This window comes from Lepidochelys kempii, chromosome 14 (assembly GCF_965140265.1).
Source record: "Lepidochelys kempii isolate rLepKem1 chromosome 14, rLepKem1.hap2, whole genome shotgun sequence".
In the NCBI taxonomy this organism is placed as follows: Eukaryota; Metazoa; Chordata; order Testudines; family Cheloniidae; genus Lepidochelys; species Lepidochelys kempii.
The window spans coordinates 8,390,897-8,404,108 of NC_133269.1; the positions used below are offsets into that span (position 1 = coordinate 8,390,897).

Sequence of the window (13,212 nt, forward strand, 5' to 3'; positions counted from 1 at the left end):
AGGAAATTGTCCCCTACACTTTCCAAAAACTTCTTGGATTGTCTGTGCACCGCTGTATTGCTCTTCCAGCAGATATCAGGGTGATTGAAGTCTCCCATGAGAACCAGGGCCTGTGATCTAGTAACTTCACGCTGGAAGAAAGCCTGTCCACCTCATCCCCCTGGTCCGGTGGTCTAGAGCAGACTCCCACCACAACATCACCCTTGTTGCTCACACTTCTAAACTTAATCCAGAGACTCTCAGGTTTTTCTGCAGTTTCATACCGGACACTCTTAACTGTCAAATTAAATCTGCAGCTTGTGGATTCATTTTTAACTCTCTTCATTGTTCCTGAATCACATGTGGATTGTTAGTTACTAGGTAAACCCAATTCCCATTGGCAAAACTATAGTTATCTAATGCATGGGATGGTGTACTTTTTCAGCTCACTGCACTCAGATTCCATCTCCTGTCTAATCTCAGCTACTGCTGAGATGTGGAAGATGGAGCTACACCATATGATGAAAGGAAACATCTAGCTTTAAACTCTTATTCCGGTACTTTTACCTTTGCAGATCTACATATCTCCATCCCCTCCCCCTGTCACCCCACATATATGGGATCAGTCCAGTAATTTTTTTGAATGACTTCTCTAGCCCTGATACAGCAAAACAAATAAATGCTTAGCTTTACACATATGAGTAATCCCATTGACTTCAGTGGGATTACTCATATGCTTAAGGGCTTTTCAGGATCATAGAAGGTTAAGGTTGGAAGGGAACTCAGGAGGTCATCTAGTCTAACCCCCTGCTTGAAGCAGGACCAATCCCCAATTTTTGCCCCAGATCCCTAAATGGCTCCCTCAAGGATTGAACTCACAACCCTGGGTTTAGCAGGCCAATGCTCAAACCACGGAGCTATCCCTCCCCCAAGATCAGGGCTGGTATGCACAGGATCAAATCCATATAGTGATTAGGTCCCTACTAAGGCCATCCCATCTGTTTCTGTGCTCTCTGAAATTTATCAAGAAAGAAAGAAAGAAAGAAAGAAAGAATCTGGTTAGCGTTGTTTTAACTACAGCATGCCATTCTAGCACAAGCTCAAAGACTGGTGCACGACAGAAAACAATCTTGCAGTTTTTACACAGCCAGAACTTTCCTGGGCCAGGTCCTCAAGTTGGAGTAAATCAGCATAAGTCCATTAATTTTAATGGCAAAACATCAGTATACACCCACTGAGGATGTGGGCTTTTTGACTTCAAAAGGAGCTTTAAGCCTAAATTAGGACCCCAGAATCAGGCTTAGTACAGGATCCGTATCAGAAACCATACTTGAAGAACAGAAGTTACAAGTGGAAAATTTGTATTTATGTTGGTTCAGCTGCACCCACAGTTGTGGGTGAATGGGGGTGAGATTGTCGCTGAGAGTTTCTATCAATAGGAATCGAAACACACCAGCTTACGTGCCCTTGTTCAGGTAAATGTGTAAGTGTGTGCATTAAGTATGTGACTAATCCCTTCCTGTTCAGCAAAGCATTTAGGCACATACTCAAAAGTTTAAAAAGAAAAACCAAGGGGAAAAAATGTAACCACATATTTCCGTACTCTACCCCCAAAACCACCCTGTCAAAAAAAGACTGTTTGCACAAATAAGCGAATTATTAATGTACATGGTTATCATTTAGGTTTTCACTTTTGGTACCAGTTTTTATGATACCATGTGGGTATGTTTTTAAAGGGACTCTGTCAGGCAGGTTAGGCCCAAAATCTAGGATATTAGTAGGAAAGTTTTATTTTAAAAAAATTAAATAAGCCTGGAGGAGAATTTAAATATTCCCCTGCACTATTTGCAATCCAAGTATTGCAGAATTGCACTAAAGCATGAGAATCGGAAAGTGAAATTGACTGGACAGTGACTGGTTCACTGACCAAACTGAGTGAAATGCACAAGTAAACAATCATATAATATGGTAAAAAGTACATTTAAATTTTTAAAGTTCTTTCACTATTACTAGTAACATAAGGAAGGAAAAGTTTTTCAAAAATATAAATTTTAAACTGACAGTGTCCCTTCAATGCGCGTGTTAATTTTAAAGCTAAAACCTTTGGGCTACATCCTAAAATGGTATAAATTAGTTCAAAAGAGACAAATGAGTTTGGTGGAGCTACACCAATTTATACCAGCTGAGGATTTGGCCCACTGTTTATAAGACTCAACGACTAAAAAGGAAAATAGCAGATTTTACCGACTCTAGTATTAATGTGTGTTATCACTGATTTTACTGAAATGTATTTAGCTTTATCATGAATTAAAACTAATTTCTTCACTGTATTGTTAACTCAAAACTTTACTAATAAAGAGCATATCCTTTGCTTGGCAAAAATGCTTTTTAGCATGCTATTTACATTGTTTATTAATTTCTTTTTCATTTCTGGTAATAGGAAAAAGAGTAGGTTAAATGAATGGGTCATTTAATGTTATTCCATATGTTTCATTTTGATCAGTGCTAAGCAGTCCTTCATTCTCACTGAGAAAGGATCCACTAGTAATAAAGTATTGTACTCTATCGCTGATATAACAGCATAAGTGATGCATCTCCTTAAAAGCATGCTCTTGTTAAATGAAGGAAGAGTCTCTCGTACAATATAACAAATGGCAAGTCATAAATCCAAATGACACACAAAACACTTGAGAAAAATTTGAGCAGCAAGAGCCCAAACCCAATTTCTACTCAAGTTAATTACTGACCGGGTGGTAAATTGCTACATTCTCTGTAACTCCTGTCTAAACTTCAGTGATCATCTCTTTATTGGAAATGGTACATATGGAAATATGAAAGTATAGTGCTCTAATAAAGTAGAATTTAAATCATACAAGTTGGGCAGAAAACGTTTAACAGACTTTCCATGTATTGCAATTCCATCCCATACCATTTTATTTCATAGCTATATACTAACAATGTCAAACATACCCACACAATTATATCTTTTCCTGATGTTCAGGACTAGCCTGAATTGTCAGACTTATATAATCTTTCCAAGGGTCTGAGGCTACAAAATTATTACTGGTATTGACTGGTAAACCGTTCAGCATGGTGATTGTATGCTAGCTTCTGAAACTGCAGCTGTATGCTTCAGCAATGAAGGTTTCTTTTTATTTTGAAACATACCATGCAATATTAAAGATAATGCTATAGAATTATCTTAGAAAGTTCCTAGAAAGGTAAGTAAATCCTTATATTTCTTAATACCTGTCAGTTAGTTTGGAGGATCCTCTAAAGTCATTTTAGAAGATCTTTCCTGTAGAAAAGCCTGCACTCCAACACTTTTTGCCTAGCTCACTTCACATAGATACTCCTAAACATTTTCCACTCCTCCCTGTTCTATGACTCCCTTCCTACATCTTCCTTGGCTGGTTTAACTACCTTTATGAGTCACCTTTCATAAAGGTAGTTGGCTCCCTGCTTTTTTTTTTTAACCTTCTTTGGTTTCTGCTGAAAGACGATCTATCCCTCGCACCTTCCTTTTTATTAAAGTTTGCAGTGAATTAATGGAAAATGCCAACATTTTGAACTTTTTGCAGATATGACTATGGATGATGTTCGAGAATTCGAGAAAAATATGCATGAAAAAACCAACATTAAAGTTTGCAATCAACATTCATCTACTGTGGATGAAATAGAGAGCCATGCAAAATCAAGTGTATGTAGTTTTTTAAAACATATTGCCCACCCTCGCCTAACTCACAACTCAAAGAAGAATGGCCCTTTTTAAGCATGATCCTGCTGCTCCTGAAGTTAACGGGAGGTTTGACATTCAGTGGAATCAGAATCACTCCCAGTAAAGTGTAATCCTGCATTTTTTGCATCCCAAACTCCCACTGAGCTAGTAGAGGATAGGGTCAGGTTCATAACTCCCCGTCTTCCAGGAGAACAAAATCCTCAAACTTCTGTTGGGTACACAAAGAGGAATTTTAGTAGAAGCAAGATCAAGCAATGTCAGGTTTGGCATCCAGTTATTCTGATTGTTTCAAAGCCATGTCAGTGTTCAAGTGTCATTTGTCAAACAGCCAGGAACCTGGGGAGTGGAAAAGTTCTGTGGGGCTGCTGAAATTGTACCACTGAGAAAAAGGCTAACTGGGTTTTTCACTTGTCTTCAAGATCATTTGCAGTGTTGCCCTTGATAAGCTACAAACTAGGAGCCTGAAAGGAGATACAGTGACATTTCAGTTTTAAAATGTTGGTATGTCTGGCATCTCTAGTCAGGCCAAAATCCCATGGGAGTGAATGACGGCTTTGCCCAAATAACGATGTCGGGGCTAGTCCTTAAGGGCTATATCCTGAAGTCCTAACTCAGTCATTATTCAATCAAAGCTTCCAATGACTTCAGAAGGACTTTCTCTCAGTAAACAGTGAGGGCCTGATTCTTACACCAAATTTGCGCAGGTGCAACTCTAGATTTAAGCTGGTGAATTCCCATTGACTTTTTCAGAGTTATTCCTGATGCCTACACCAGTAAGCGAGATTAGAATCAGGCTCAGACTAAAGACCTCAGGATTTGGCCCTATGGGCTTTTGGTAAAAAGCCTGTGGTCCTTATTCAGCCCTTACTTAGGCAAAACTGCCACTATCATCAGGGCAGGATTTGGCCTTTATTAATAAAAAGAAAATGACAGAATGGAGTCACGTATTTCTGAGTCCTTTGCAGTTCTGGGTCAGGATTAGTTTTACTTGAGTGCACATCAGCATGGGGTAGGGCAACCAGATGTCCTGATTTTATAGGGACAGTACCAATATTCAGGGCTTTGTCTTATATAGGTGCCTATTACCCCCACTCCCGCCCCAATTTTTCACACTTGCTATCTGGTCACCCTAGCATGGGCATGAATTTGAAGCAAGCATAGACTAAAAACCAAATATTAAGTTCAGGCAGGGTGAGTGCTCCCCTTCTGCTTCTGAAATTGCCAATATTGGGAGGGGCGCATGGTAGGACTTTCATTGGTCTGCCTTCCACTCTGATGGCATGTTATTGAGGAATCTTCTTCTCTATATCTCTCCCCATACAGAAGCCATATTTTATTTTATTTTTCATTATTAAAGGCCTGATCCAAAGCACACTGAAGTCAATGAAAGGACACCTATTAACTTCAGTGGGCTTTGGATCAGGCCCTAAGCGCAGAAACACTACTTGCAATGTAACATAAGTTAAGCAAAATGTAAATCAGCAAAACAGGGCCAAATTCATCCCTGGTGTAAATGGGTGGGCTCCCTTGAGCTCATCCGCTTACCTCACCCACTTACCTCAGGGGTGAATATGGCTAAAATATCCTCCACTCCCAGTAATAGGAGCTGCCTGTAGACTGAAAAAGCCCCTGGACCAGTAAAGTCGGTTCAGAGGGGAGCAGGCAAATTCGCACTGAATGGGGACTTTGATTATCTTATAGATTCTACAGTACAGCATAAAGCCTGTTTCACACAACAGCATCAGGAAACATTCTACAGTCAAGGCTACATACACACAACTATGTTACCTTGAAATAAGGGGGTCACAGTGTATAGCTCGTATGTGGTTTTTTTCATTTTAACCAGATGGCATCCAACCATAAGGAGAAAATGAAGTAGCGTAGCTTATATCCCCTCCACTGCAGAAATACAATAAACTTTATTACAACATCCCTGGGTATACCAGAGCGTGTATTTAGCCCCATAGCTCCATCCTCACATGGCTATGAGGACAGTTGTCCTCTCTCCTCCTCCACAGTGTGGGTTTTGAGTATCACATGGCATGTCGTGAATGTGCGGTTGAGCGTATGTCTGCACAGCAGCTGGGAGGTATAGTTCCCAGCTTGGGTAGCTGTACAGGCGCTAGCTCTGCTTGAGCTAGGACGCTAAAGAAAAGTGTGGCCACAACGGCATGGGCAGTGGCTTTGGCCAGCTGCCTGAATACACACCCTGTGCGGTCAGGCGGGATCGTGTTATGCACCTAGCCCAAGCCACCGCCCGCGCTGTCACAGCCACCAACTTGCTGTTTTTAGCGCAAGAGCTCAGGCAAAGCTAGCACATGTACTTCTACGTGAGCTAAGAATTACACCGCGCAGCTGCTGTGTGGGCATACCCTTCGCGTGGAGCAGCATAGGAGGCCAGTAACAGTCAGATAGACATAAATCTTAGCAATGCAAACAAACCCCTCTCCTGAGCTTTCTTTAAATATGCATCCCATGGATCTATCATCACTTATAATATAACCTCCTGCAGAATGTTTATAAGGAAGTTTTACAGTACTTGAAAAATATTTCTTACTGACTACATATGTTATAGTGCTGGGGACTGGAGCTGTGCCAAACTCCGCCAGTTTACAGTTTACAGGAGCTCTGTGTGAGCCTGTTTTCTGTGCTGGTTCTGGTGGGTTTACATCCACTGAGTTTCTTGCTGAGATTCCTTCAAATGAACTCAAAAAAACTCAAAGTGAAACTCATCTGAATTTTGCTTTGAGTTGTAGCAATAAACCCCTGTATGACACTCCAAATGCAATGCAAGGTTTGAAAAAAGATTTGCTTAACTTTTGCTGAACCTGTCCTGAATTCTGAGTTTGTACAGAAAAATTAGATGGGTTACACCTGGCTTAGGAGTTTATTAGAAAATGTTTGTATTGCTGTTTGGAACACGTTATTCTGGGCTTACTCTGCCCTCTTGTGGATTTGTACAGTAGTGTCTATGTGACCGATACATTTGCTCACCTCCACATGAGAAGGCTTTCTCTAGTAACAGGGAAGCATTCTTTGGGCCTGATTCTTCATTGCGTTGCACCTTGTGCAATCATTTACACTTGTGCAAAGGAGGTGTGTAATGCTACCAATTCTGATCTCATAATTCCACAGGTGTAAACAACTTCACGGAATTCAAAGCAGTGGAGAATGAGGCCTTTTGTGTGGGGAAGACCCTTCTCCACAAGCCCACATTTTCAAAAGTGGCCCTTCATTCTGGGTGCTTTCATTTTTGGATACCCAATTTGAGACACCTAGCTCCTGTTGAAAGACATGAAGCACTCTCTTCTGCCTGGGAACTCAATATGCTCTGCGTGCTCAGCACCTCTAAAAATCAGGCCTAATGGTGTGTCAAGCCAGGCACCTAAAATCAGTGACCTCTTATGAAAACTTTGGCCAGAGCTCCTATTAACTCTAGTAGAATTCCAATACATGAATCCCCACCCTGGGGTGAGAATACACCCTTCGGTTTAGATTTTGATGGCAATCACTGCAATGGAGCTATTGAAATCATCTTTGAAGTGGTTCTAACTTTCCATTTGTCTTTCTTTTCTTCTCATTAAAGACATGACGATGGATGAAGTCCGAGAATTTGAACGTGCAACTCAGGAAGCCACCAACGAGAAAATTGGGACTTTCCCACCTGCAATATCTATCTCTAATATTTCCCTGCCTTCGTCAACCCGTAGTGCTCCTTCTAGTGCTCCATCCACTCCTCTATCCTCAGATGCTCCTGAATTCCTATCAGTTCCCAAAGACCGACCTCGGAAAAAATCTGCTCCAGAAACCCTCACGCTTCCAGACCCAGAGAAAAAAGCACTTTAAATTTAACCTAGCATGTTTCCTTCTGACAAGCCATGTCTGCCAGAACAAGAGTAACTTAACATTTACAAAGCTCAGTGTGGTTGGTTGGTTGGATTTTTTTTAACGATTTTACCAATCTAGAAAGATGATTTCTTTACTCAGACTTGTTCCCTAAAACCCTTAAATAAGTGCATGTGAGAGAACATAGTTCATATACTCTGATTCCCAAAGTAAAGCTCAAAGCCATATGGCACATGCTATTAATGTGAAATTAAATAGTCTGAGAATAGCCTGCAATTGTGATTGGAAATGCTGAAGGTATTTAATAAAGCTGGCAAGGATTTCTGAAGGGAACTAGTGTCAATTTAGGTGCAGGGTTACGTTAAAAAGGTAAAAATCCAATTTTCTCCTATTATATCAGAATTTCTAAAAATTTTCTACTCAGGCTTATCATGTCTAATCATAAACCTTTGAACTGCTACTTGTCGATACTTGAACACCAACAGCAATTATTCAAATTCAGGTGTTGCTTAATATGACTCAGGATTTGGGGCCTAGCTAACACAAACTTTAAACTTTTTAAAACTAAATAACCAATGCACCAAGGCTCCATTTGTAATTAATAATACTGACTTTAAGGCCACTGAACTATTTATACCTTGCACAGAATTTATAAAAGATTCCACCCATTTCTTGTTTATATTGTATTTTACTAGTTCTCCCCAGTCCTCTTGTGATCTCTCAAGTATGTGCTGGTGTTTGTAACCCCTGCTCCAGGTATAAAAAAGACGGAAACACAAGCCGCTAAATAGTTTAAAGAGTCCAAATAATGCAAGGGTCTTCTCCCAATGAAGCTGTCATCATAGCATTCCTGTCATTCATTTAAGTCCTCTGAACTCCTGGCTAATTACAATGAAACCAGCTTTCAGGGTCTGATACAAATCCCATTGAAGCCAGTGGGAAGACTCCCATTGCCTTCAGTGGGCTTTGGCTCAGGCCCTAAATAACCACTCGAGGGATTGTAAAAAAATCTGGAGCTCAATGAGGGAGGTCTTCTACTAAAGGTGGGGAAGAATGGTACTTAGTACATTTGTGGATACTTTAGGACAGTCTCTTAAGACAGGTGGGTGCCTAATAAGGGTAGCCTCCTGTACAGATTTCACTGTACTAATTAGTGCTGAATGTATATTATGCTATGGTGTTTTACCAGATGCAGAATAGTTGTTGTTTGAGCATGGATACTGAATAACTAGGCCATGATGCTTTGGAACAGCACCTGGGAGTAAAGATTCTGAAAATAAACATTTTTTATATGTCCACCATTGGAAAGTTCTTTAAAGATCTTCAGCCACAACCTTTGCTCTGCCCTGATGTGTTACATATTCAGATTCAATTTCAGATCCCAGTCTAGGTTTCTTGCTTCATGGGCTAATGGGATAATAATGTTGTAGAGGCAGCATATTCAGCCCTCAAACAAAAAGAAGTCATTCAACAGTGGCCACTTTAGCCAATTAAGGAGCAGATTTGATGAATTCCATCCTGTCCTCACTGGACAGAAAAATTGTGATTGTGATAGGAGACCTCATAGGTGATGAGGGGGGAAATATGGGGATCTTCTGGGCTTCCTGAGGGAGAAAGAGGACTTACCCTTACTTTATCCCTGTCCTTTCATGCTAATGCGGTCTCCAGTAGCAGGAAACAGATCTCAGACTTTGCCACTGATCTCTAAAAGGGGAGAGGAATGAAAGACATGACTTACCAAAAATAAAGGGGTCATCTGACAACTCAGTAACATGTAATGTAACATGTGGGAAAGGGGAGCAACATCCCTGGCCTGTTAGTGAAATCACCCTTCAGTCTCAGGAATAAAAATCAGAAAAGGGATTTTCTCCCCAAGCCAAGAGTAAAAAATATAGGGAAATAAGGAGCCACTTCCTTTCTAAAATTCAGCCTTATGGAGAAACCTTTCCTATTGACGTCCAGTCACAGGGTTCGTTGTTGACTTTCATATAATGGGTTTAGTCCTCTGCAATGCTACCATTGTGTTTAGTCCCCTGTGATGCTATTTAACTAATGTCAGCATCTACCACCCTTGTTGTTGTAGTAGACTTTAAATAAGTCATTGTGAATGCCCAGTGAAAGGTGGATATTATCTGAATCACATATTCATATTGAGTTGGTATCTTGTACTGTCAGTTATAACAAGCATGGTGAAGCAGAGAGACGGACCTCACGGAGTTAAAGTATCACTGAATGATGAAGAATCAGTTTGTGGATAGAATTCCCCAGTGGCGGGATATGTTTGTACCATCTTCCCAGCATGGTAGCATGATTTTTGCTTGTGGAAAAGTTTAATTGACTTAAACCTTTTGACCTTTCGAATAGCTCCATGTCCAGTAGTAAATGCTAAGTTGAATGTCTGATTTTTATGGGCTAGTTTTAGTAACGGGAGAGGGAGGGGAAGAATTCCACTGTCAGATGACATTGAAAATGTGTGTGTATTTGAAATTTAAAAGCCCATGGCTAAATAAAATCCAGTAGCTCTTTGTAGGTTAGCCTATGGTATGACTTCATCCATTATCTCATATATTGTCCATGTTCTGCTTTCCTTTCCTCTCAAGGCCAGCAATTCCATGTGCTTAGTAAATTAACTGGTGATTGATATTTGTGATTTTTTTTTAGCCAGTGAAATGCCACAGGTATCAAATGCTAAAGTACCCTACATCAACTCATGACTTTAATTAACAGATGTGTGTACTAATTAAGTATTCATAATTTCTGCATGTATACAAATAAATGTTGATATTCTTTAATTTGCTTCTGAATGTTTAACACAGATCATTAGGACAAAGCATACATAGCTTTACTCATTTGTTTATTTTTTTTAAGTATCAAACTTCCTATCCTGTGTGATAAGATTATTATCGTATGTAGGTATGGGGATCAGGCATGTATGAACATTATTAACATATCTTAAGAGGATTCAAATTAATTAGCTGTATGGTGGATATTTAGGAAAGAGAAAAGAATTGACTGAGCATGCAGTGGAAAAATAATGAATCCTTAATGCTATGCCTCTGCATGCAATTCTATACCTCTGAGCTCCATTCACGAGTACTGTATTACAGAAGTATAACGTTTACTGAATAGACAACTAAAATTTTTCTAATTCACTGCTAGCCAACATGGGGATCAGTACAATCCATATCTGCCTTCAATGTGGGTGCTAATGGTGGCAAATAAAAAGATCCATAGAATGTCACTGCTTTGGATAAGAAAGAACTATAGGTTACATCATGCTTTCCACAGGTTACACAAGCATCCAATGCTGTGTTCTGCTCTGTTTTACCGCAGTGTTTCTACCATTAAATATGCTCTCAAAAATAATTTTTCAATGTCATTTCATTTTCTTTTTGTCGTGGCAGGATATCTGTTTTCTACAATGTTCCTTACACACATAAAATAAAATAAAATAAAAAAAAGCAATCTAGAATATTTTTCTGACAACATGTTTTGAGAAAATGTTTTGTTTATTTTCATTGCTGACTTGTGAATGGATTTTGTAAAAACATCTGATGTATAATTTTCAGACATGTTTGTGGGAGGGGAAGGAAGTAAGAGTATTTTGCACATGTTGATTTCTTTTGTGAAAAAAAATTGTACGAGGCACATCTTTAAAGTACGATGCAGCAAAGCAAAACTGAAGTTACTTAATAATTCTGTAGCCTCCTTATTCCCTGCTGCCATGATTGGAGAATTAAATAATACAACCATAGTGAGGCTCCACAAAAAAATTATCACCAAGAAGAGCACAATGAAGCTGATAAAGCAATTGGCTTATGATTTATTTTTAAATCCTTCTCCCCACCCTGCTCCTACTTTTATATGTATTTCCTCCAGAACAATCAGACCTCGCAGAATGATGCTGGCAATTGAGGGCCCAATCCTGCAGTCCTGACACAGGTAAAACACCAACTGAATTAAAAAGAAAGATTTCTCTGAATAAGAATTTGCAAGGGCCCGGTCCAGCCACTCTTATTTGTGTGAATAGTCTTCAGTAATAGACTTCAATGGGATTATTCACTACAGTAATGATTGGTCACATAGGTAAGAGTTACAAAATAATCCAACAGAAAGGCATAGTTTGATCTTATTCTGTTGCTTTTTGATCATACCAAGATTTTGGGAGATGATTTTTGCTCCATTGAGGGCACAATTCATGTTCATTAGTAGTAGTATACAAATACATTAGAAAACAGAAGGCACTCAAATAGATATTTTGAAACTGGACTATTTGTCCAGTGACTTTAATTTGGTAATAAGACAGCAACAATCTTTAATAATGCATTGGGATTTGCTGCACTATAACTTAACATTCTCTTACTTAAAAAAGGCTCAACATACATGCTTTTTATGAGTTAGTAAGTGCAATAAGAGAGAACACATGAATTTGTCAATAGGAACTTTTCAACTGCCATTATTCAGACTTAATTTAGTTGTCTAAATTCCAAAATGCTTGAGGCTAACTGAGTCTAACAATGTTTTTGCTTTAAATGGACAGCATGGTCACTGAATTACAGTCTCCTCTAGTTTTTGGGTGTCACTAATACAGATTAATTGTTTTTATTTCATTTCTGTGAAAGTTCCGTGTGACTTTGAATGTCCCTGTAATCCTTAGTGTCTAGCTTTAGGTTTAGAGTTATGACATTTAACTTAGAGAATGTACCACTGCCATCAGAGAAGGACCAAGCTTTGAAATGTGCCGTATGTTAAACAATGCAAGGCTAAGCAGAAGAATTTTATTCTCATATTTGTCATCCATATCACTTAGTTGCTGTTTTTTGAGTTATTTATTATTGTTAATAACTTACTTTTCCTTACATTCTGTTGTAAATAAACTACCAAGCAATCTTCTTTACAAGTGTGGCTATTTTCTTTTGGTCAATATCATGTGATGAGGTTCAGATTTATATAATCTCTATGGTATCTGTTCACTGATCAAAGCAATTTCCCCATATCATTTGCACATAAGCCTGAAATACATAGGATAACCCAAGGAAATAAAATTTTAACCTGGACACTCAGTGCTCATGATACCCAATAAAGATGCTCACCAGTGCTTTGGTGCCACACAGTATCGCTATTATTATGGCTGAGGTAATTAAGCACACATCACTCTCAAGTTCACCTTTTCATCTGTAAATTGTTGACCATTTAAGTCACAATGCAGACCTTCAGCAGAGATTCTGCATTTCCTAATTCTCAATTTAAAGCTTGGCAACCTAGTAGTTTTAATATTGTGCATATATTGTCACAACGGGAGATAGAAAACATTTACATGGCGTTTATTGGAACTGGTTTCCCCTAGGATGCTGCAGTTACTTTTTTGTTCTACCCAGGCAAGACCTAGTCAGGTGGTGATAGTCCTTAAGGATTGTCTGTTGTTCATGGTTTGGGAGGAACGTGCTTAAAAACTTGTCAGCAATGGTGTATATGCTGACCTAAACACATTTCCTGATACAGCGATTTTTATAGTAACAATTTCATAATATCAACCAGATATAGTAAGTTGTATAGACAACTACTCCAAATTGTCATAATACTAATTGCCCATCTAGTTTCAAGGATAATTCTTCAGTGTTCACATTATTGAAATTATACACCATATA

At 39.0% G+C, this 13,212-nt stretch overlaps 1 protein-coding gene across 1 annotated transcript in view; it reads left to right on the forward strand.

The window, feature by feature from the left end:
* Nucleotides 1-12,457, forward strand: part of PITPNC1 (phosphatidylinositol transfer protein cytoplasmic 1) — a 206,190-nt gene extending 193,733 nt beyond the window's left edge. Inside the window, 1 exon segment of the mRNA XM_073311590.1 lies at nt 7,305-12,457. Coding sequence (XP_073167691.1) covers nt 7,305-7,564 — 260 coding nt within the window. The 3' untranslated portion in view covers nt 7,565-12,457.
* Nucleotides 12,458-13,212: the final 755 nt, after the last annotated feature.